The 25,841-nt window shown below is 37.7% G+C and overlaps 1 protein-coding gene across 2 annotated transcripts in view; it reads left to right on the top strand.

Annotated features, from left to right (window-relative positions):
• Usp24 (ubiquitin specific peptidase 24) overlaps nt 1–25,841 on the top strand; it is a 125,390-nt gene that overhangs the window by 53,018 nt on the left and 46,531 nt on the right. For both annotated transcript variants that reach the window (XM_069987136.1, XM_069987134.1), the window contains exons 22-40: nt 701–841; nt 1,226–1,279; nt 2,402–2,517; nt 4,913–4,979; nt 5,106–5,216; nt 5,852–5,950; nt 6,261–6,434; nt 6,670–6,755; nt 6,918–7,011; nt 8,166–8,321; nt 11,338–11,435; nt 13,726–13,821; nt 13,934–14,162; nt 15,002–15,161; nt 16,527–16,682; nt 19,640–19,710; nt 20,430–20,590; nt 22,800–22,861; nt 24,881–25,072. In XM_069987136.1, coding sequence (XP_069843237.1) covers nt 701–841; nt 1,226–1,279; nt 2,402–2,517; nt 4,913–4,979; nt 5,106–5,216; nt 5,852–5,950; nt 6,261–6,434; nt 6,670–6,755; nt 6,918–7,011; nt 8,166–8,321; nt 11,338–11,435; nt 13,726–13,821; nt 13,934–14,162; nt 15,002–15,161; nt 16,527–16,682; nt 19,640–19,710; nt 20,430–20,590; nt 22,800–22,861; nt 24,881–25,072 — 2,323 coding nt within the window. The remainder of the gene's footprint in view (nt 1–700; nt 842–1,225; nt 1,280–2,401; nt 2,518–4,912; nt 4,980–5,105; nt 5,217–5,851; nt 5,951–6,260; nt 6,435–6,669; nt 6,756–6,917; nt 7,012–8,165; nt 8,322–11,337; nt 11,436–13,725; nt 13,822–13,933; nt 14,163–15,001; nt 15,162–16,526; nt 16,683–19,639; nt 19,711–20,429; nt 20,591–22,799; nt 22,862–24,880; nt 25,073–25,841) is intronic.

The following is a 25,841-nucleotide window of genomic DNA, read 5'->3' as shown; positions in this document are numbered from 1 at the left end:
AAACTCTGGATCCTACTACTTCTACCTTATCTTTGGAAATACCCAAGTTAAGAACATGAATTTGTAACTACTTCTAGCTTGATGCTCTTCCTTTTGAAGAAAAACTCACAAAGATGGTTGCTATCTCACTTCTTCATGGTTTCTTTATCAATAGCCTATTTGGATAAATGTCCAGCTTGGGTTCAAGAAGTGTCTACAGAATCATCTCCATGGTTTACATGGAGTTATCCATTGTTTCTGTAGTTGGTAGATTTTTGTTTTAAAGTTTCATATCAGTTTAATAGTGTTTTCACTTATAGCTAGCTTTTTGCAGCCTTGATTCATAATTGAACTGAAGAATTTCAGAATCATAATGTAACAGAAGAAACTATTATCTATCTATATATATTTTTTTTGTCGGTCGTGGGGCTTGAACTCTTGGCTTGGGCTATGTCCCTGCGCTCTTCAACTCAAAAGCGAGCACTCTACCACTTGAACGACAGTGCCACTTCCGGTTTTCTAGTGGTTTATTGGAGATAAGAGTCTCATGGACTTTCCTGCCCAGGCTGGCTTTGAACCGTGATCCTCAGATCTCAGCCTCCTGAGTAGCTAGGATTACAGGCGTGAGCCACCAGCGTCCGGCTTATTATCTATAATTTTGTGATCCTACTTTGCTATATAACTTTATTTAAACATAATTTAATGTTTTTATTTTGAACAGTATGTAGAAAAATTGGAATTGATAGGAATGGATTTCATTTGGAAAATTGCCATGGAATCACCTGATGAAGAAATTGCCAATGAAGCTATTCAGTTGATCATAAACTACAGTTATATTAATCTAAATCCTAGGTTAAAGAAAGTGAGTATCCAAGGAAAGAAGTTAGTACTACACAAAAATGCAGAAAATGTATGTTTTTATTGATAAGTTCTAATCCTTGGTATATCGCTAAATTGTCCTATTTATTTTGATGTTTTCTTCTGAGTAATCATTACAACTAAATGCCAAAACCTCATTTTAATTTCCATGTATCTTCCCCTTTCTTGTTTTGTTTCTTCTTCCTACCTGTGTAGTTGCAGACACTTTTTTCTTTATTAAATAGTTGTACAAAGGTCACCCTTCCTTCATTCTCTCCTACTTTGTCTCTCCCATCTCGACTCTCAAGTTACATAGTTCATTTTTTACATAATATGCATCAAATATAATGACCACTTTTGCTCATCTTTCCTCCTCCCATTCCTGTAGGATTCAGTGTCCTTACATAAGAAGTTTATTGCGGATTGCTATACAAGATTAGAAGTGAGTAATAAGTTTTATTTAACCTGTAAATTAATTTTTTTTCCTGTATGTTTTTAGATGATGTGTAATGTTGATGTTTGTGGCTAGATCCTATTGAAGAATTTACCAAAAGTACTATGTTATACTATAAAAGCTCTGTATTTTGGCTTAAGGAACAGACATTTGTCTTGATACCTTCATTGTGTAAATATACTTTGTAGGAAATCTTCCTCCCTTTATGTTCAGAAACAGGGCAATATATTCCACATTGCTTCACTCATATCTGGTGTTCTGTCACTCGTGCCACATTTCCAATCCCAGCATTCACATTTGTAATAATAGTCTTGCCTTTTTTCTGTGCAGGAATTTTCTGCATGGACTTGCTTCTTTTCCTGTTCTTCTCTGTTTTACATAGTTTTTCTAATTGCTATTAAAGACCACAGCAGCCGGGCACCGGTGTCTTATGCCTGTTATCCTAGCTACTCAGGAGACTGAGATCTGAGGATTGCAGTTCAAAGTCAGCCCAGGCAGTAAAGGCCATGAGACTCTTTTCTCCAATAAACCACTCAGAAAACCAGAAGTGGTGCTGTGGCTCAAGTGGTAGAGTGCTAGCCTTTAGCTGAAGAGCTGAGGGACTGTGCCCAGGCCCAAAGTTCCAGCCCCATGACCAACAAAAGAAAAAGACCACAGCACTCAGTAGTCTTGAGTTGTTTTGTCCACTGGAAGCTTGCTGTTTAATACTAGCTCGTTTGTTTTACTGCTTTATTTCTAGCACAACCATTAAAGCATTAAATACTCATTTTCAGTTGAAATTTGTGCTTAAGCTTTGTATCTAATAAGGAGTATTACAAAAACATAACTTATTGTCACCAGATGTCAGTTAGTTAATCTTCCTGGTAACAAATATGTACTATAATCTATACAATAATGACTTCTGTCAATTATGTCAGAAAAATTCAAATATTCATATTCTCCTGTAGTTCTCATCTGACTCTTAGGACTTTTTTCATCGTCACAACCAGAAGGTGTCCTGTTGTAAGAGGCCGAGTATTTGGCTCCAATTTCTGTAGTACCCAGGACTGCCTTCTGCAACAAAAATTACCAATCTATAATCTATAATCATTTTTTTATGTTTTATAATAGGCAGCTAGTTCAGCACTTGGTGGCCCCACTCTAACACATGCTGTGACCAGAGCAACAAAAATGCTCACAGCAACAGCCATGCCAACTGTAGCAACATCTGTTCAGTCTCCATATAGGTAAGTAGTTACAGAAGTGAAAATAAATCACTCATACAGCAGTGGTATGTTTCTTTCCCCCAGAAATATTTGTTATTTATTGGTTTTCTTATTGTATATCATAACATTTATAAGCACTCATATTTTGGAGATTTATAAGTTCCCCATCATGTACCCCAAATTTGTGTCTCAAAGACCTGCAGGTCATCATCAGAATCACCCAAGTATTTCTTTGCTCCTACCATTGTGTCTTGTAGAAATGTATCTCATTGTTTTTAGTTTATAGTACTTTCATTCTGTATACCATGGGTAGCTTTCTCTTTAGGACAGAATAAAGATGTTTTTATTACATAAAGAATAAACATAGTCACTTAAAATATTTGCCAAAAATCTCTTTCTGAAATAATTTTTGGTGAAAACATTTATCCTTACTTATTAAAACTTCAGGTCTGTGGGGTTTTCTGAGCGGAATTCATTAGGTAGTACCAGTCACTGATTCCCCCAGAACCACAGTAGGCCTTAGAGTAAGGCTTGTGCTTTGTGCGTTGCTCTGCTATCCTCTGGTGCTAGGACTTATGTATTCCCCCTAAGGTCCGTTTTGTGTAGAGCTACTTAGGAACATGGACTATATCCTGGCTCATATTCTTCTTTTTAAATAATTTTTAAAATGTTTTTAATATTGTGTTGCTGCATTACTGTGAAAGAAACAATTCAGACTTCACTTTTTTTTTGGGGGGGGGGGGATCCGGTCGTGGGGCCTGAACTCTGGGCATGGGCGCTGTCCCTCAGCTCTTCAGCTCAAGGCTAGCGCTCTACTACTTGAGCCACAGCCCCACTTCCGGCTTTTTTTTGTTTGTTTTGTTTTTTTTGTTTATTTGCTTTATATGGTGCTGAGGAATCGAACCCAGGGCCTCAGGTATGCAAGGCAAGCGCTCTACCACTGAGCCACCTTCCCAGCCCCAGACTTCACTTTTTAATGGCAGAAGTGGTTATAGATTCCATGTAGGATTTGGAATACTCACGTTTTCCTATTCTCATGGTCTTGAAACAAAGTACTTCATTAAGAATAAACTTCTTGATGGGTGCTGGTGGCTCATGCTACTCAGGAGGCTGAGATCTGAAGATCACAGTTCAAAGTCAGCCTAGGCAGGAAAGTGTGAGACTCTTACCTCTAGTAAAATACTCAGAAAAAACTGCAAGTATCACTGTGGCTCAAATGGTGGAGTGCTAGCCTTGAGCAAAAGAAGCTGAGAGACAGCACCCAGGCCCAGAGTTCAAGCCCCAAGACCAGAAAAAAAAAAAAAAAAGAGTAGACTTTATTAAGAATTCTCTGTTACACATTTGTGAGATGTACTCAGTTACTTAGAGGTCTCTCAGTTACTTAGTTCATTAACAATTTATCAGATAAATCATTCAGAAACTATTGGATTGGAATTTCAAACTACTATTTCTTAAAATGAATGTAATTATTTTTCTTCTTGCCTGTTTTTTATTCTGAATCACTTAAATATTTGGCTGACTGTAGGGGAAAAAGCACATTTTTTTAATTGTCTTGTCACAGATCTTAAGTTGAGTTCATAATACAATTTCACAGTTGGATTTCAACCAGAGTATTGTAGTTTATCTTATTTTAACATTTTTGAAAGAACTTTTTGACATTCCCCATAATGGTTCCAGTTCAGAGGGGGATAGAACCTGAATTACAGGTTCTAGAAGAATTTAACTCAGACATATTTATTAGAACTTATGTGCTTAATCACATTGTTATGCTGGTACTGAGGTTTGAATTCAGGGACTCATACTTGCTCGTGCAGCTGGCACTCTACCAGTTGTCCTCCAGCTTTATGCTAGTTAGTTGGAGATGGAGTCTTGCAGACTTTTCTGCCCCAGGCTGCAACCTCTTGGTTGCAGCCTCCAAGTAGCTAGAATTACAGGCCTGAACCATTGGTACCCAGCCAGATTTAATTTTCAAATAGCATATCTACTGGTTTGCATTTGTCTCCCACTTTTCAAATACTTAAGAACTTTGTCAAATTCCTGTGTTTACAGAATTTTGTGACATGTATAGTTATGAGAGTCAGACTCTTAATTGTTTATCTTTGGTGAATTGATAGTAGACAGACCTGGAGACTCAGGTCCTCTATTTCTAAAGCCCTGGTTTGAAAAATGAAAGGAAGAAAGGAAATGTGAGAGGAACAGTCCTTTCCTCCCTATTCTGTCTGCACTATGCTGTGAGTAGGTGAATCCACCTTCTCATTGGGCGAAAGGGAAGTTTATAATCTTTGCACATTTCAGATTTGACCATTGACTAGTAATTATTATTATGGTTTTGATAAAAAAAAAAGCAGAATTGAGCAGATCTCAACAGTTCATTTAAAATACATTTTAAAGTTTGTTACTTTCCTTTAATCTGTAGATCCACAAAACTTGTGATAATTGAGAGATTACTGCTTCTGGCTGAACGCTACGTGATCACAATAGAGGTATGCATTGGTTTTGATTTTTTTTATGCAACCTCATTCATCATTACTAGATAAGGTATGTTAGGTATATGTTTTTTGACATGTTTTATAATGGAATAATGCTTCTGACTTAACTTTTTTTTCAAGGATTTTTACTGCGTTCCACGAACTATTCTACCTCATGGTGCATCATTTCATGGACATATTTTAACTCTTAATGTTACTTATGAGTCTACCAAAGATACTTTCACTGTAGAGGTAAGTTTACATGAAGTTCTGCAGCCATTTTCATGATTTGTTATTTGTCATTTTTGTTAAGAACAGTGTTGATGGAGATAGCTGCATGATTCATGGCTCTAAATGTGAAATGAAACTGAAGTACAAGCAGCTAAATAGATAAATACATAACATGATAGCAAGTGATTATAGTGTTGTAAAGAAAAAGAGTAGGCAGGATAACTTGGCAGAAGGTGTTAGATATACATGGGCTATTTTAGATAAAGATAGATCTCTGAGATGGTAACATTTAGCTAAGATTTGAATAAAGTGACAAAGTAAATAAATGGTGCTTATTTAGAACACTCCAGGCAAAGGGAACAGTATGTACCAAAGCCTACAAGATGGTTGGCATAAATGGGCACAGTGGAAAGAGAAGGAGTGGCAGGCATTGCAGAAAAGGGAGAGTTTGAGATTCCATATCTCTAGTGATGGATTGGAAAGAGAATGAAATAAACTATTTAATGCTGGCATAAGCATAAGGGACACCTTGGAAGTCAGGGCTTCTCAGTTTCTAGCTGCATTTCTAGCTTCTGAAATAATAAATGTGCAATAAGTTTTGTTTAAAACATAAGTAAATACATTCTGTCTCACCAATGTTGGGTTGCGTTTTACAGGCCCACAGTAATGAAACAATAGGCAGTGTCCGGTGGAAGATAGCAAAGCAGTTGTGCTGTCCTGTGGATAATATACAGATATTTACAAATGATAGTCTGGTAAGTTTAAATAGTAGCTGACACTTTAGTGATACTTTTTTTTTTTTTTTTTTTGGGTCCGGTCGTGGGGCCTGAACTCTGGGGCTGGGCACTGTCCCTCAGCTCTTCAGCTCAAGGATAGTGCTCTACCACTTGAGCCATAGCACCACTTCCGGCTTTTTTCTTTTTGCTTATGTGGTGCTGAGGAATCGAACCCAGGGCCTCAGGCATGCAAGGCAAGTGCTCTACCACTGAGCCACCTTCCCAGCCCCTTTAGTGATACTTTCTTCTTCTTGCCCTCTCAGTAATTAAAAACTTCATTTTTTTGTAGCTGACAGTGAATAAAGATCAAAAGCTCCTCCACCAGCTGGGCTTTTCTGATGAGCAAGTCCTTACAGTAAAGACCTCTGGCAGTGGGACCCCTTCTGGGAGCTCAGCAGACTCCTCAACCAGCTCTAGCAGCAGCAGCAGTGGGGTCTTTAGTTCATCGTATGCCATGGAGCAGGTACTGGGGATCAACCTTAATAGAGACACAGGTCTTTTCTCAGACAACTTAGAACTTTAGAACTATGTAATGAGGACTGTTGGCATTCAGGTTGGGGGAGATGTAGAACTTACAGTCTTCTGAGTGGTAGTGGCTAGTCTTTCAGAACTAATATTTATATGGTTTGTACCTTCAATTATAAGCAGAGAAAATTCTTCTTGTAAGTGTATATTTATATTTTCCCTTTCTCCCTCAGGAGAAATCCCTTCCTGGTGTAGTGATGGCTCTTGTGTGTAATGTGTTTGACATGCTCTACCAGCTTGCCAATCTAGAGGAGCCAAGGTAAATATGAGTACTTGTGAAGCTTGAAAAAGAGAGTTATTGAGGTTAATGAGCCAGGGAACTGTTTTTACTTGGAGTGTATTTCACTATACATACAAAATGACTTTGTTAATGTAACTATGGTTTATATAAAGAAATTAATATTTGACTTTTTTTTTTCAGGATAACGCTACGAGTACGAAAGCTTCTGCTGTTGATACCTACTGATCCAGCCATTCAGGAAGCCCTTGACCAACTTGATTCATTAGGCAGAAAGGTATGCATATCTAAAATAGCTATTTAACTAGCATGTAAATTTTATGTCATGATTCAGTGAAAACAACATGAACTCACATAAGGGTCATTTTCTTTTGAAAATTACTATTGCCATAAATGGGTATCCGAACTTCATGTTTGTTTTTAAATTGTCTAGAGTCAATGGTGAGATCAAATATTAGATCAAATATTTCCCTTCTTGATTTGTATGAGGAACTTGAAGCCCAAAGACATATTGTTAGTAGTCAAGGGCCAGACTCCAATTCTGATTTCATTGAAATGATTTTTTTCCTTCTCATGATGCTATTCTAGGCCTGATTATTGAGTTGTTTATATAAATGAATTATTGGGGTTTTTTTTCACGTTTTAAAGTTCATTTTAGCTGTACATATTGGTGCATACCTATAATCCCAGCACTGTCGAGGCAGAGGAAGGAGGATTTCAAGTTCAGTTCCAGCCTGTGTACCCAGTGGGGCTATGTCTCAAAAACAAAATACAAGTGCTGGGGACACAGCTCAGTGATGGAGTGCTTGCCTAGCATGTGAATGGCTGGGTTCATCCCAAGTTCCACAACAAAAAACATAATAGTCAACTTCAGTTTGCTTATTTTTTTATAGAGTTATTCCTTAAGAACTTTATAAAGAAATTGTGTTTTATCCATCATATTGTTTAATTATATCCTAAGAATAAATTCAGTTAGAACAAATTAATTTGAACTGAATTTTGTATCCTGTATTTTAGTGTTTGAAATTTAAATTAGCTTTTTGCTTAGGTGTGCATTTGAGAAGGAATTAATATAATTATAAAATATGTCACTAATGTTAGCTAAAAAGTAATTCTCAAGACAGTTGCTTTAGCAATCCTATAATTTAATTACCAATATTTAGTAGTACAGATTTTAAACATTAAAATAGTTAAAATGACATTGCTTGTATTAGTTAGAATACATTCTTAAAATCATGTGTTAGACCTGACGAATGTTGAACACAGCTATATGGTGAAGTTTGATGTTTTACTAATAATTACAGAATTATGTGACCTTAGGACACTAATTTTTTTAGAAACAATGTGACTTAAGGAGAGAAAGAATATTAGAATATGCATTATCTTCTTGAATTTGTGTTTTTAATGCATTTATATCTTTTTTTCATTTAGAAAACATTACTTTCTGAAGCAAGTTCTCAGTCTTCAAAATCTCCATCCCTCTCTTCAAAGCAACAGCATCAGCCCAGTGCCACTTCAATCCTAGAAAGTCTCTTTCGATCTTTTGCTCCAGGAATGTCTACCTTTAGAGTACTCTACAACCTGGAAGTAAGAAATTTCATTTATGTTATTTCACTTTGACAAAAAACTCATTATTTCAAGATTTAAAAAAGCTTTTGAGGAATTAGAACAAATAATATTTACATTATTATTATTAGTCCACTTACAATGCTTTAATAAATTCTGGAGACAGTTAAAGTTCTGGAGGTTGGGAAGGCTAAGACCAAGACAGTGGTAGATCTGGGGTCTGGTGAGGGCCTGCTCCCTGCTTCATAGATAGCTGTCCACACTTGGCAGGAAGGGGACAAATGAGCTCTCTAGAGTCTTTCCTTTTATTTTAGGGTGGGGAGACAGTACTGGGGATTAAACTCATTGCCTTATACTTGCTAGGCTCTCAAGGCTTTGGGTCTCTTTTATTTTTTTATTTTTTTCTGGGTCCAGTCGTGGGGCCTGAACTCTGGGCCTGGGTGCTGTCCCTCAGCTCTTGAGCTTAAGGCTAGCACTCTACCACTTGAGCCACAGTGCCATTTTGGCTTTTGTTTTTCTGCTTATGTGGTGCTGAGGAATCGAACCCAGGGCCTCATGCATGCAAGGCAAGCACTCTACCACTGAGCCACCATCCCAGCCCCTTTGGGTCTCTTTTGTAAGGGCACTAATCCTGTTTATGAAGGCTTTACCTTCATGACCTAATCACTTTCCAAAGTCCCTACCCCTAGTATCTCCACCCTCTGTCTCTCCCAATTTCAAAGTGATACAGTCTATAGCACCTATCCATGTCCCTGAAAGGAGCCTTAAATTAATAGGTTTACTGTGCTTAAGTAAACATTTACTACTTGTTTACTATGTACAAGTCACTATGTACAAGTCATTGTGGTAGTTAAAGGGTCAAAAGTTGAAAAGACAGATACTTGCTCCTAGATTTATGATTAAGATGTATAGGAGTCTATATACATTGAATCTGGAAAGCAAACAAAACAAATGAAAAAGTGACCAGGTATAAACATTTCTGCTCTTGGAAAATGATGGATCATACTCTTGTAGCACTTGAGTCATGTAGAAAATTGCCTAGAAATATTTGGCTAACTTAAGCTCATCTTACAATTACTACAATTAATGTTAGATTTATCATCTGCTTTTCGATGATTGTCTCCAAAAGAATTAAAATACAATCCTGTCTCCACCAATAGGAGCAGCTAAAGAAACAGTGGAGATGGGGGTAGCTTGTCATGAGCCACTAAAATTACATTATTTTGAGTCAAAACTTTAGGTGGGCACCAATGGCTCACACCTGTAATCCTAGCTACTCAGAGGGCTGAGATCTGAGTATTGAGGTTCATAGCCTCCCCAGGCAGGAAAGTCCATGAGACTCTTAACCACCAAAAGAGCTGTGACTCAAGAGGTAGCCTTGAGCAAAAAAGCTTTGGGACAGTGCTCAGGCCCTAAATTCAAGTCCTGGTATGGAATGGGGGATGGCGGGGGAGGGGGAGTATAGTAATATCAACAGTATCCTTTTAGGACTATAGAGTAATTGAATGGCTTTGACAAGTGTATTTTGCTTTTGATATACAAAATATTTTGAAAACTTCGCAAAGTACTTGTTTTTGTTGATACCTGAATGGTTAATTTCCTTGTTTCCTTGTATTTTGCTCATTCACTTGTTTGACTACCAAAAAATACCTCAAAACAGATACTCCAAGCAGCTATTCCTGAGAAGAACCTATGATTTTCACTAAATTATTGTCCATTAAGTATGAAGAGTATGATCGTGTAAATGAAAAGCTGAGTGAGCATAGGAAGAAAGGGAAGAGCAGAGGGCCCCCTTTCTCCTACATAGTGCTCGTCCTGTCCTGAGATTGAGGAGTCCTTTTCCCAAAAAGCACCCTTGGAACAAAGCATCTCTAATACATTAAAAATCCCAATTAGAAATCAAGTTCATAACCACAGAAGCAGATTCTTTTTTACATTAAAAAAGGATCTTGAACTATAGTAACTTAAGACTGAAGCAGTAAGAGATTTTTAAATCATAAGTAAACTATTGTTTCCGGAGCAATTGTTTTTTGCTAGTGCTTGCAGTGAGCACCTTATACCTGTATTTTACATAATCTAAGCATTCCTTTGATGAGTCTCATTATAATTCTCCTTTACCCGATGGGCAAACCAGGGAGAGGATCTATGATCTCTCAGTTCCTAGCTGGTCAAATTAGAATGTGAATTAAATTTCTAGTTGTACTATAGTATAATTGTGTGACAGAACTCTCTAAATCACCACAATATTTTGTTAAGCTTTTCTTTAAGTAGGCATTGCAGTTGTCAGAAAGGGACTTAGATATTAGAATGAGACACATCCAGATTTTAAATCTAATCATATGACTGAGTAGGTGTCAGTCTCTGATCTCAGTCCCCTGAACAGTACAGTAAATCACATGTGCATTGTAGATACTCAATGAACTGGGCTAGTTTCATAAGGGAGATTGCAGGGTACTGTTATTTAAAACTTCAGCTTTTGTACTAGTTTATTTTGCCATACCTGAGTTTGAACTCAGGCTTCCTGCTTGCATGGCTTGCTGGCTTGGCTATGCTCTACCATTTGCATCATGCCTCCAGTCTTGCTTTTTGATAGTTAATTGGAGATAGAGCCTTGAGCTTTCTGCCTAGGATGGCTCTTTCAAACCACAGTCATTCAAATCTTAGCTTCCTGAGCACCTAGAATTATAGATCTTAGGTACCAGTGCTTAGCTGTCTGGCCCCTTTTTTTTTTTTAAAGCACATATAGCATATCACATAAAATATTCTGTGGACTAGAAGGTCAGGGACTTGCACACTTGTGAATTCCATGAAAAGAAAAATATGGTAGTTTCCTCTAGAACATAAATACTTTCAAACAGAATATGAAAAGTAGATTGTCTTCATTGTGAATTTATTGTCTTGTCTGTATACTTCTAAGAGAACTAGCACATGATGTTTAAAGAAATTCTGACTTGAGTTATCTAAATGTTTTATTTAGTAAAGGAGTAATTTCTGCAGAAAACGTTGACATAATTAATTATGCTTGTCTGTATCCTAGGTTCTAAGTTCCAAACTCATGCCAACAGCTGATGATGACATGGCAAGAAGCTGTGCAAAATCCTTCTGTGAAAATTTCCTGAGAGCAGGAGGTTTGAGGTACCTGCTTTGCAGAAAATACATATATTTTTACCAGTTTCTCCTATAAAAGCCTTGCCTCCTTCTACTGGGTATTATGTGAAGTACATACTAAGAGAATAACTAGAAGGAATGGTGTTTCAGTCCATTAGTATATTTTAGTTTATTTCATGACTTAGAAAACTTTACCAGAATCATTTCTCTTTCTCTTCTGGTAGTGGGGGAACTCCCAAGAAAAATTGAGGTTGGGGGCCCCAATCTGTTTCTTTTAAATCTGTCACTAGTATTGAAGTAAGGTGAGGTTCACAGTAAATCTTTATTGCATAAGGCATTATCCAAGGGATAAATTAGCACAAATTCCCTCCCTTTAAGTGGTGTGTGGTTTAGTGAAGGGAAATAAACAGCCAGCTAACTGTCTTGTTAAGTAGTTAAGTATTAAAATAGAGGCCTAATTTTAAAAAGTGATGGGAAAAGGCAATCAAAAAAGTACTCCTGGGCTGGGAAGGTGGCTCAGTGGTAGAGCGCTTGCCTTGCATGCATGAGGCCCTGGGTTCGATTCCTCAGGACCACATAAGCAAAAAGAAAAAAGCTGAAAGTGGCGCTGTGGCTCAAGTGGTAGAGTGCTAGCCTTGAGCTCAAGAGCTGAGGGATAGCGCCCAGGCCCAGAGTTCAGGCCCCATGACCGGACCCCCCCCCCCCCCTCCAAAAAAAAAAGTACTGCTATAACACCAGACACTTGGGAGAAATATATTAAGAGTATCTTGGTTTGAGACCAGATTGGAAAAATAGTTTATGAAATCCCATCTCAACAAGGAAGCCAAATGTGGTGGTACACATCTGTAATCCCTGCTATGTAGGAGAATCATGATCAGAGGCCAGCCCTTGGCAAGAAGAGCCCAATAATTAGCCTAAATAAATAAAAGCAAAAGAGTGCTAGTGGTATGACTCAAGTGGTAGAACACCTGCCTAGCAAGCATAAGGCCCTGAGTCCAGAAAATAACCAGTTTCACCAAAAGATGAGAAGGTAATGGTTAAATCTGCTGGGGTAATCAGATTAGGAAATGCTTCACAGCAAGTGGCTGTTGAGCTGGGAATTGAGGAGTAGAGATTCCTAGGTAGATAAGAGAAAGATCCTTCTAAGTAGGGAGAGGGCAGGAGATATATCAGCTATTGCAGAACTACAGTGAGTTATAAGCAAAGGAGAGAAACAAAATGGTCCTCTAGATAGGAAGGAGTGAAGGCTACCATGAAGCTTCAGCAGAGGACAGTTGAGGAACTTCTCTATGGAGGTTCAGCAGAGAAGAGAAGCTCAACAGGGATCAGAGAAGTTGAAGGGAATGGCAAACAGAACAATGAGGACTAAAAGAATTCTCAAGTAAAGGGGGAGATGTGGAACATATAGTGGTTTTGTTTTTTGATTCAGTAGTTTCAGTGTGTTCTTAGCAAAAATTATTAATTACCCAGCCATCTACAGTTGTAATGTAATGAGGGCATTATGTTTGGGTGATTTGTGCATATTAATTAGTTCATGTACCAGGCATTGTTTTAAGCCCTCAGAAAAGAGCAGTAACTGAATTAGAGCTGGAGAGATACAAAGGAAGAAAGCTAGGTTGGAGATGGTCATGATTTTAAATAGAGGGACAGACAAGGCTTCACTGGTGGGAATGAAGGAGATGGTGCAAGTCCTAGAGATGTCTGGAACAGCTCTCCAGTCAGATCTCCAACCAGCATTTACTTCATAGAGATATGTCAGGTATCTGTAGAGGCCACAGGAAGCCAGAGTATGTGGCCAAGGGAGTGTAATAGAGGACTGGGACACAAAAGTTACACAGAAAGTTAGCACCTTATAGGCTACTGTGTTGACTTTCTTTTCTGTGTAAGAAGCCATTGAAGGATTTTTTTTTATACAAAAGAGTACTGTGATCAGTACTCAATCATTTTGGTTGATGTGGGGAGGTAAGGGTGGAAGCAAAGAGAACAGAAGGAAGTTTTGTAGTAATGTAGGGTATGCTAACTATGAAAAACAATCTGGACTGCATAATTCACACTAACTCTTGATAAATGTTTGAATCCATAGTGTTACTAATGCCAATGTAGTGATTGTTCTATAGACTCAAATTGCTTTCTGAACAAGTATCTTTTTTTCTAAGCCAAAAGTCTAATGGACTACTAGAAAGTTATATTTTATATCATAGGATATATAGTTTACTTATATTTAAGGAATCCTGTAGAAATTTAGTATTCAAAAACATTTGTGAGCATTCATATAAAAATATTATCTTTGATGTTTTACTTTCTCTCTCCTTTGAAGTTTGGTTGTAAATGTCATGCAGAGGGATTCCATCCCCTCAGAAGTAGACTATGAGACAAGACAGGGTGTTTACTCCATCTGTCTACAACTTGCAAGGTATGTAAATGTAATGCATTAGTCTGGCCAGGCAATGCTTTATTTTTCTTCCCAAATCATGTTTTAAATACTTGGAAATTACCTTGAGTAAGTCTAGCTTTTTCTTGTTAAGATTTTTACTTGTTGGACAAACAATGCCTACGTTATTAGATGAAGACCTCACTAAAGATGGCATCGAAGCACTTTCTTCTCGCCCATTCCGAAATGTCAGCCGACAGACAAGCAGACAGATGTCCTTATGTGGTACCCCAGAAAAGTCATCCTACCGGCAATTGTCTGTGTCAGATAGATCTTCTATCAGAGTTGAGGAAATCATCCCTGCTGCTCGGGTAGCAATACAAGTAAGTGATGGGTATGTTTGAGAAGTATGAATACTTCCTACTTAGAGGGAGCTGCTTGGAGAGAGAACAATATGGATGTAAAAATGATTAAGATTGCTCTCAAGGAATTTATGATGAGAAAGAGACCACTAGTGTAGAAGGAACTATATCAGAGTAGCAGGGGTCAAGTGTAAAATTATGAAGACAAAGCATTCTGTGGGCCCTTGCAGTAAATGGAGTCATTTCCTTCATGGTGATTTCATGTTGGGGTTGGCAGCTGAGCCAAGTTTTGAAGAGTAGGTAGGGATTGGACTTGAAAGTTGGAGAGAGATATTTAGAGTCTTGGAGAGAGAAAACTTCTTCAAGCAAGAGAGAAGAGAGAGAGAGAGAGAGAGAGCACGTAAAGTCAGGAGGAAAAAACATAGCTTATATGAGAAGTTGAGAGAGCAAAGTCAGGAGGAAAAAACATAGCTTATATGAGAAGTTGAGAGAGCAAAGTCAGGAGGAAAAAACATAGCTTATATGAGAAGTTGAGAGAACAAAATCAGGAGGAAAAAACATAGCTGAGATGAGAAGTCACCAAGTCATTTAGGAACCAAAATGTAGTAAATGGGAGAGGGAAATTAAATTGTTAAAACCAAAGTGACCAACAATCACTTGAAGCCAGAGATTTTCAGTCTCTTCTTATATAGATTACAGAAAAACTGAAAGTCTATAAAATTTCAGTTTTGTCCTCTGGATGATCTTGGAAGGAAAAGCATGTCACAAAAGAGGCCAGTGAGAAGCTGGTAGAAGTCAGTGGCATATGTTTGGGTCCAATACTGCCTTTTCTCCTAATGGTCTCTCCACACTTACTTTAGACCATGGAAGTGAGTGATTTCACTTCTACTGTGGCATGTTTCATGAGATTGTCATGGGCTGCGGCTGCAGGACGACTTGACCTTGTTGGAAGTAGCCAACCAATTAAAGAAAGTAATTCTCTGTATCCTGCTGGAATTCGAAACAGACTCAGCAGTTCAGGTACTGAATTATAGAGGGACAAGGAAGAAGCAGCTGTATGACTATGTGTGTATGTGTGTAGATTTGGCAGAGCTACAAAAAGAAGAGTGCCCTTAACTATAATTCTGATCTGGGAAACAGTTCTTTAGCCTTTTTTATGCATCTTAAGTTCTTGTCTTCCGCTTTTTTTTTTCTTTTTGTGGGTTGTAGGGCTTGAACTCTGGGCATGGACACTCTACCCACTGGAGCCACAGTACCACTTCCAGTTTCCTGGTGGTTTATTAGAGATAAGAGTCTCACCGATGTTCCTGCCCGGGATGGCTTTGAACCGTAATCCTCAGATCTCAGCCTCCTGAGTATCAGCTAGGATTACGGGTGTGAGCCACCAGAGCCTGGCCAGTTTTCGTTCTTAATAGCCTTTGGTTTTTCTTCTGTATGTGTTCATAAATACATCAGTAATAAAAATTTTAAAATTGCTGAGCGCCAGTGTCCTGTAGTCTTAGCTACTCAGAAGGCTGAGATCTAAGGATTGCTGTTCAAAGCCAGCTTGGGCAAGGAAAGTCTGTGAGACTGTTATAGCCAATTGACCACCAAAAAGCTAGAAATGGAGCTATGGCTGAAGTGGTAGAGTGACAACCTTGAGTGAAAATGCTAAGGTACAGCACCAGGCTTTGACTTCCAAGTCCCAGTACTACCATACATACATAAACAATCTAAAATAATGAAATGTAGAAATGTTCAGTGCCTATTTTTATGAACATGTGACACGAATTCAACTTTTAAGATATAGGACATTTCTGATATCCCTAGGAGATTCTCTCATGCCCCACAATTGTACTATTCTTATTTCTACCATTTGAAATTAGGTTTGTCTTATAAACTCATGTTGGTTTTGGAAGGGAGTTTGATAGTATTTGGGCTTGAACTCAGGGCCTCTCCCTAAGCAGGGGCTCTACCACTTCAGCCATGACTCCCAGCTCCTTTTGCTTTAGTTATTTTACAGATAGGCCTTATATTTTTGTCTGAGGTCAGCCTCAGACCACAGTCATCCTAGCTGGAATCACAGGCACACACAACAATGACTTGTTGGTTGAGATAGGTCAGTGCTGAATTATCTAGGCTGATTTCAAACTGCTGTCCTCTTGTTCTGTTTCCCAAGTATATGGAATTACAGGCATGTTTCATCATGTCTGGATGTAAACCCATTTTGAAATCTGAAACATGTGTTTAAGGATAAATCAGTATTTGGAATATAGTGATAAAAATTTTGTTTTTTAGAAAAAAAGCAAGGCTTTCTCAAGGGATTCTGGCCCTTATGTTAAAAGAATATTAAAATATTCCAGCTTTTGTAAGTTGCACAGTAAACTTGTCCTTGCCTGCTTCCAGGAAGCAATTGCAGTTCTGGAAGTGAAGGAGAGCCAATAGCTCTGCATGCGGGAATCTGTGTTCGACAGCAGTCTGTATCCACCAAAGATTCATTGATTGCCGGGGAAGCTTTGTCTCTTCTTGTGACATGCCTACAGCTCCGCAGCCAGCAACTGGGTAGGAAGATCTTTTTTGCAATTCATTTCATTCAAGGACAGTTGAGTTTGTGTTAGGAATTTCTTACATTTCTTCATATATAAAGTCTTCCAGTAATGGGAACAAGGTTGGTATGTGGAACAGATATGAATATAGCAGAGTAATCATGTTGAAAAAGTGAGCTCCATCTATGCACAGGATTTACAGAGGTGTTTCAAGGATACATCTGCCTTGTAGGAGCTTTCTGTTTAGCTAAAGAATTCAAACACCCCAGATTACTGGTTCATAAATTAAGGTAATTAAGAATTATACATCAATTCCTGATAATGACTCAATTATCAATTCCTGATAATTAAGAACTATGAAACTTGGCAAGATGCCGATGGCTCATGCTTATGACCCTAGCTGTTTGGTAGGATAAGATCTGGAAGATTGTAGTTTGAAATTGGCCCAGGAAGAAAATTAGCAAGACTCCATCTTCAGAATATCTAACACAAAAATCAGGGTTGGAGGCATACATAGTTCAAGTGATAGCGTGTCAGCTGAGCAAGGCCGAAGCCGTGAGTTCAGACCCTGGTACCACCAAAAAAAAGCAACCCCAAAACTAACACTGAACATTAAGATTAGCCTTTTTATTTTTATTGTTGGCTTTGGGAAAGCAAGGCTGATATTAACCTTTAACATTATAGTAATCAGAGTTCAGTCCCTCATCATTTGTGCTCACTGTCATGGTGTTCCCCTCCTGTTTCAGTCTTTAATTCCATCTGGGTGCTGACACATGATAGTCTGCATCCTTGTGTGATTCTATGACCTAAACAGTCCCTAGACTACCCAGAGATCTAGTAGATATCTGAACTGAACTCCTCATCTTACCTTTCTCACTAAAGAGACTTCCCAAAGTAAAGGCATTTTCTCCCTACCCCCTTCATGTACTGTGGCTGCCAGCCTTGGAGTAACACTTGATGGCTTTATTCCCACCTTTTTTTCTGAGCTGTCAGTACATCCTCCTCCTAGCGCTATCTAGATTCTCATGCTTGGTGTTCTTCCATACTTCCCCTGTTAGTGCTTAAAGCCAACAAGCAGTCTTTGTAGGATTGCAGCAGTAGTACCCTAAGTAGTGTTTCTGCCCTGTCCACGCAGTTTATTCTGAACACAGGAAGCAGAGAGGACTGTCTAACATGAAGCCAGATTGGGTCCCTTCTCTCAGAAAATTTCCTAGGCTTCTCAGTTCACCCAGACTAACAACCAAATCTTCATTAAAGCCTAAGGGCCCCACTCAGTGTAATCCTCCAGAAATGCTGTGCTTTCCCTTCCTTCTTCCCCTCAATAATGGACTCTTTGCTATTCCCCAACACCCAAAGCACATTTTTGTCTCAGGGCCTTTATACTGGCTGTTCGCTCATTTTGGTATTTTCTTTCCCCATCCTCAGAGCCCTTTTCTTCCTCATCTCCTGCAAAGCTTTGCTTATAAATCATGGTAAGACAGTTCCCTGACCAACTCCAGAAAGAATATACAACCTTCCCTTTGACCTAGTTTTGCTCAAGTCTCTTCCTTTATTACATCATTTTCTCTTTATGACATAGAATATAATTCACTCATTTATCATGTTATTGTTATCATCCCCTCTGCATCTAGATTTTAAGCTATTACAAAGACAGAGACTTCTGTTTGTCCAGTTCCCTACTGAATCTCCCCAGTACCCAAACACTGCCTGATATGTAATAGGTCCTTAATAAGTAAGTAGCCAGGATTAACATTTTAGAAGTTCTACCTAAAAGAGCCTCATTCTTAGCTGTTAACTTCCAACTTCCAACTTCCAGTTATGTAGAATCGGTGATCATGATGTGTTTTAGAACAGCCATTCCATTCTACTATATAAACCAAATGTAAAAATAACAAAGATAAACAGAAGCAGCTAGACTTTTTTTTTTTTTTTTTTTTTTGGTCAGTCATGGGGCTTGAACTCGGCCGGGGCACAGTCCCTCAGCTCTTCAGCTCAAGGCTATTGCTCTACAACTTGAGCCATAGCACCACTTCCGCTTTTCTGGTGGTTTATTGGAGCTAAATGTCTCACAGACTTTCCTACCTGGGTTGGCTTTGAACTGCAGTCCTCAGATTGCAGCCTTCTGAGTAGCTAGGATTTCAGGTGTGAGCCACCAGCACCCAGCTCAGCTAGACATTTATGAAACAAAATCATATCTGAAAGGATTTTCTCTGAACAAGAATGGTCTTGGCAGTTTGTGTATGAAAAGCATAACCTGTCAGGCACTGGTGGCTCATGTCTGTAGTCTTAACTACTCAAGAGGCTTAAGATTTTGAGGATCATGACACTTTTACCTTTACTGTGACTCAAATGGTAGAGTACTAGCCTTGAACAGACAAGTTCAGGGACAGCTCCAAGTCCCTGAGTTCAAGCCCTAGCATAGGCATCAAAATGAAAAAAGTATGATGTTATGAAATGACCATACTCTTTGATTTACCTAGAAGTAATTTTCATCTATCTTTACAAGTTTTAACTTTGCTCTGTGCTTTTATCTTATATCATTTGTAAGTATATGTTAGTATATATTTTGTGGTTAGAAGTATTGATAGGTATTGAAGGCTGGCTCAGATGGTAGAACATCAACAAATGAGCAAGCATGTCAGATCAAGTGTTCAAATCTCAGACCAAAACAAAAGAGAAGTATTGATAGTTTGTCAAGACAATTTATTCTGTAACTGGTATGTGCAAGTGTTGTGCTAACATGTACAATACAAAGGTAATAATGGAGACATGGCTCCTCCTCTGGAGCAACCTTAAAATTCCATGGGATAAGCAGACAGTGTGGCCCAGATAAAGAAAGTCCTGGATTTGATTCTACGTAGAAAGAAGGGCTAGAGTTCTACCTAAGTAGAGCTTATAGAAATAACTCATAAATTTCAAAATTCATTACTTAATTTATTTTTCCTCCTTAATTCTCCTTTTTCTTATTATTAGCATCTTTCTATAACTTGCCCTGTGTTGCTGATTTTATCATTGACATTCTGCTCGGATCAGCAAGTGCTGAGGTAAGGGGTTTTTTATTGGGGGGGGTTGGGGGGGGCAGGGGTGGACAGTTGTTTTGCTTACAAAAATCACCTGTGGACTTGTTCCTTTGTGGACTCTGGTAGATGCCATGACTTCATGGCCACCAACCACTATGAAGAAAAAGTGACTGAACTATGTTGTCCTCCCTTTTGCTGCCTCCTGCATATCCCAAGAAAACTTACAAGACTGTTGTTAAAAGAAAATTGAGGTTTATTGCAGTCAAAATGTTATAGCCTATGTTGAGTGTCCAAAACTTGGAAGGACATCAACATGGTCTAAATGTGAAAAGAACAACTTCAAACCATCTTTCTTACTGTCCTGAACAAGAACTTTTTAACACTTAAAGAGATGTTTTTTTTTAAACTTTGGTTTTTATTAAGTTATAAACCTATTGTCTAATATAGACTAGTAGAATAATTTGGGAAATCAGCTCACAGACCACAATTGGTTTTTGTTGGTGGAGCTATAATGGGGATTGAACCCATGTCTTTCAACATAGTAAGCAAGCACTCTGCCATTTGAGCCACACTCCCTCAGTCCACACTTCTTACCCATTTATTTGGTTGATGTTGTCCATTAAAAACTGAAGCATTCATACCTTTCTAATATCGTTGAATAACTTGAATGAATCAGTAGTATGGAGTGAGGAAGTAGCTTTTAAATGCTAATAACATGTGTCCTTTGCCACTAACAATTTTAGATCCGTCGTGTTGCCTGTGACCAACTGTACACTCTGAGTCAGACAGACACTTCAACCCATCCAGATGTGCAGAAGCCAAATCAGTTCCTTTTGGGTGTCATTCTTACAGCTCAGCTGCCTCTCTGGTCCCCAACTAGTATTATGAGAGGAGTCAATCAGAGGTATGTAAGACAGAAGAGTTTATTTTACACAAAGGATTTGTGAACTTCAGTGTTAACTTTTCAAATGTATAAATAGAGAGGTCCAGACTTTTGATTTATTAGAAAATACCATACTTACAAAATGTTAAAAATTTTAACTAAAATGTACAGGTGTTTTATAGTTTATCAGAATTTGGCCTGCAGTAGATTTTCCTACATAAATGGCGTTCTGGTTTTTTGTTTTGTTTTGTTTTTTGCCCATTCTGCTGCTTGAACTCAGGGCCTGGCCTCTGTCCCAGAACCTGTCTGTGCTCTAGAGTAGTGCTCTACCACTTCTGGCATTTTCTGTTTATGTGGTACTCAGGAATTGAACCCAAGGCTTCATGTATGCTATGCAAGCATTCTAGTACTAAGCCACATTCCCAGCCATAAATGATGCTTTTATTTGGCAAAAACAGTGATTTACCCCTCTCTCTGTATGTAAACTTAAGGTATTGCACTTGCTTGGCTGGTGGTCTACCCCTTGAGCCATGCCTATAGCCCAGCTATTTTTCTGGTTGATTTGGAGATACAATCACAGGGACTTTTTTTGCCTGAGTTGGCTTCAAACCATGATCCTCAGATCTCAGATCTCAGCTTCCTGAGCTGGTGAGCCACCAGCACCCAACTTGAGACAAATGATTCTTTAGTAGAAATGTTGGAGCTGGATTTTTGTGTGTGTTTATTTTTTAAATTTAAGTTAATAAGTTTATTCTTTTTTATAATATAGTTTATTAAATACAGCTAACTTAAGAATTTGATTTAACTACAGATCCTCTGAACTTAGAGACAAGAACAAAAAATATTAGATGAGATTTTTTTAGCATATTTAAAAACTCCTGTAAAAGAATATTGAATTGTAGAACTGCTTAATACCATATAAAATGAAATATAAAATTATATTTTGTTACAATTTTGAAAATCATGTCTCATATTATTATTTTTTGATATTTCAACTTCGGGGCCTTATGCTTATTTGATTTGCTCATGGTTACCACTCCAACACTTGAAACATACCTTTATTCCTGTTTTTTGGAGATGGGAGTCTTACAGAATTTTCTGCCTCAGCTGGGTTCAAACCAGTCTTCCAGATCTTAGCCTTCTGAATATCTAGGGTTATGGACCTGTGCTACCAATGTTTAGCTGCATTTCATCTTTGACCTTCAGAATGGCCAAATGAGTTTGTCCATTTTATTATCTCCATTTTTTATAAACATAATGTTTGGTTCATTATGTGATTTCATCATTAGTTCATGATGGAGACTGTATGTCTTCTCTGTGTATAGAAACATTTCTTTCTAGTATGTAACAGTCATTTTAGTACTTAGAAAACTTCAGAGAAGTGGATTAAAAGTGACCATAGACACTAGCTGTAACTAGTAGAAACCAGTATCTTATCTCATTCTAAAACTTATGCCCTGAACCACTAATTCCAGTAATATAATTCCCCACTTTCTCATCTTACTCTGCTTTATACTACTTAGTATTTTTTATTTACTGCCTTTTCTCCCTTGTTCTTTGGTTGTTCAGTATTGCCTTAAAACAGTTCTAGGAATTAGGTAGGTGCCTACTAGGAATTGTTGATACTTAAGTGAACGAATGAGTGGAATCGGTACATTACATGTATGGAATCGGTGTTATTCTTAAATATTCTTTTCCAAAATAGAATCTAAGTTCATCCAAAGGGTTAATGATAGAGACAAAGGGTAGTGCTAGTGCAAGGGCATTCTTAACCTCTCAGGTACTTAGTGAATTGTGTAATTAAATATTTCTAAATGAATAGATGGAGTCTTAGAAATGAACAGAGAACTGATTTAACCAATGAATATGAAGAGTGATGAAGAATCAACTATGTCATAATGAAATGGACTCATTGTACAGAAGAAAGAAAAATGCTGTACAGTATTATATATGGAATAGTTGATGACTGCTACAGTGAAAATAAATGTTGTTATATTTATACAAAGTAAAATGTGATAGATTTTTTTCCCTCTTTACAACATTATTGCCATACTTGTATGTTAACAAAATCTCCAATATGTTCCATGCTAAAATAATAGAACTTAAATCAGTGTAAGTTACTTCATGCATAGGAAAATTATCTTGCTGTTTCTGCTTTTTTTTAAATGAGAAAAATGCTTTTTATTTTCAAATCAGTCTCTTTTACTAACTGAAAACTATCTGTTTTTAGACTGTTGTCTCAATGTATGGAGTATTTTGATTTGAGGTGCCAGTTATTAGATGATCTGACAAGTAAGTAAATGTCTAACTTTGATTGGGTTGGGGTAAATAGAAGAGAAAGCCACACATGCATTTCTAATATAATTTACTTATCTTAGATGTAAATAAGATTATAGATATTGTTTAAAGTTTGGTTTTGTTTTCTTGAATAGCATATATGAGAACAGAATAATGAAATAACCTGTGAAGTTATTTTAAGGGGAACTAGGATAGGGAGAGTAAGAGAGGGGTGGTGTTGATCAGGATGTGTGTTTACATGTGTAAAACACAATGAAGCTTCTCTACTAATAAAAAAAAATAATTAAAAAAAGAAAATGTAATTTATGCCCATGTAGCAATGAGCTTCTCTTCAATTGTATACTTAATCATTTTCAACTATTAGTGTGTTGAGATTTGTTAAACTTAAAAATTGTCAAAGGTTTCTATCTTAGTGATACTCACGCAGAACTATTACAACATGTAATATATTCTGACAGTTTAAAAGGTACACCACTAGAAGAAGGGGGAAGAAACATGCTGAGGTGTGTTTATGGTGATGGAAATTCATAATCGTGATTTACAGAGAATCATGGTGGGGAATTAGTTGTCAGTGTTGAGATGCTTAATTGCCTGTATTGCCAAGTATATATTGGAAACAGTTAACTACTGTGGGGAAATTTTAGTTGTTAAACAGTTTTGTCAGTTTATTCTCTACTCTTTACACAAGAATTTGATTCAACCTCCAAGAAATAAGTAAAATAGCCAGGCAGCCGTGGTTCACACCTGTAATCCTAGCTACTCAGGAAACTGAGATCTGAGAATCAGGTTCAAAGCCAGCCGAGGCAGGAAAGGTTGTGAGACTCTTACCTCCAATTAGTCACAGAAAAAGCAGGAAGTAGAGTTGTGTCTCAAGAGCAATTTCCAAATAAAAAAGTTCCTAATGTACACCTTTCCTGTATTTTTGAGTGATAAATGAGGATGCAGCTAAACAAGGTCTTAGAGACTAGAGAGAATTAATTTTTATTTTTTTTTTTTTTTTGCTTTGCTTTGATTTGCTTTGCTTTTGTTGCTGGTTCTGGGGCTTGAATTCAGGGCCTGGTCTCTGTCTCTAAGCTTTTCTGCTCAAGGCTAGCACTCTGCCACTTGAGTCAGAATTGCACTTCCAGCTTTTTGGTAGTTAATTAGAGATAAGAGTTTCATGAACTTTCCTGCACCTGCTAGCTTTGGACTAGAATCCTCAGATGTCAGCCTTCTAAGTAGCTTGATGCCCAGCTTAATATCTTTTAATATACTTGAAACAATATCCTTTTAATATATCTTGCCAATTTCATGTATTTTCTTAAAGCAGTGCTAATATGAGACATTGGATGCAGAGTACCCTGTGATATGTATTAGCCTTGTTACATAAATGAGTAAGCAAAGTTACAGTGTGAGGAACTAGAAGAGAGTAGGTTCCTATCTGCCACTGGACCAGCTCTGTCTGAATGTATAGTATCACTTCCTTCTCTTCCCCTGTAAGAACTGCTTTCCTCTCTTTGATGCACTGAAAGTAGAGTATAATCACTCTTTCTCTGCTCTCTAATCCAAATTCTATTATGGAATTTTGCTGTAAGTCCTTTTATTTCTCAGAGAGTGAGCTACTTACCATAAAAAAAAGAATAGTTCTCAGGAATTTGACCCATTATTTAGAAACTGCCTTTGTTGCCCTGCTGTTGATCTCTTTCTCCTTTGCAGAGCTTCAACCTGATTGGTTTAGGAACCACTGGAAGAGCTTTGGTTCTCCTCCTAGCCTTCCACTCTTCTCCAGAAGAGTTTGTTTCCTCATCAGGCACTTCTTCAGAGCAAGAATTATCTCCTTCATCCAATACCATTCTCTTGCAGCAGCATATCAGTCTGTGCTGAGAGGCAATTAACAGGGTTTAGTTTATGCCTTCACAGTCCATGTGCATAATTGTTTATGAATGATAAGTTTTTGAGTCTGTAAAGTGAAAAATTGGGACTGACCTGGCTCATTTTAAGTTGTTTCTTTGTAATGAAGTTTTTCCTTCTTAGCTTCAGAAATGGAGCAGTTACGAATCAGCCCAGCCACCATGCTGGAAGATGAAATTATGTGGCTGGATAACTTTGAACCTAATCGCACAGCAGAATGTGAGACCAGTGAAGCAGACAACATCTTATTGGCAGGTCACTTGCGGCTTATTAAGACCCTCCTTTCACTCTGTGGAGCAGAAAAGGAAATGCTTGGTAATTATTGTTTCATCTTCTCCTGAGAATACCTTGGTCCTCAGTGATTGCCACAGAATGGAATATAACTAGAACAATAAGAATATTGCTAGATGTTCCATGAAAAATCGACTCTAAGAGTAGGAAGTTGTCTGCAATTTGATTGGCTTTGCAAACTATTTATGTCCTTAAGTTACATAGAGAAAATTACAGTATTCAAGACAGCTGAGTCATGTAACATTTTAATCCAAGTAGGTCTCTTTTTGCCTTATATGCTTCATAATGTACAATCTATTACATTATGTATCTTAATTCTTTTAAGGATGATTCTCATCTTGGGGGGTAGTGGCTCCTTCAGCCACCATTTTCCTAGTGGTGATGTACATAAGGGATTCGAGAAGAAGCACATATGATTACATATGATCTGGAAACATATGTCCAATATTGTAAATTTAGGAAACAAACCAAAAGTTTAAATATCCCTTTTATAACACAACTAAATTCTACAGAATATTGTTTAGCTATAGGGTATATATAGAAAAAAATGATTCTTAACAAGAAAGGAAGAAAAATCATTTTGACTGAAAAACACAATGCTATTAAGTTCCATAAACCATTGTATGTATTCTCTAATCCATTCTGCCTTATAGTGTACTTGGCCTTGATGCTTTCAGGGTGAGAGCTTGGTTCCTTTTGTTGTATCACAGGCTTATAAATAAGGAAGGCACCTTCCTTTGTTCACCTTTCTATCCTATCCTCCACACAGAATGGGGTAGTACAGTAATACACT

This window comes from Dipodomys merriami, unplaced genomic scaffold, assembly GCF_024711535.1.
Source record: "Dipodomys merriami isolate MVZ:Mamm:240054 unplaced genomic scaffold, mDipMer1.0.p SCAF_34, whole genome shotgun sequence".
NCBI lineage: Eukaryota > Metazoa > Chordata > Mammalia > Rodentia > Heteromyidae > Dipodomys > Dipodomys merriami.
This window is presented reverse-complemented; position numbering and strand designations above follow the sequence as displayed.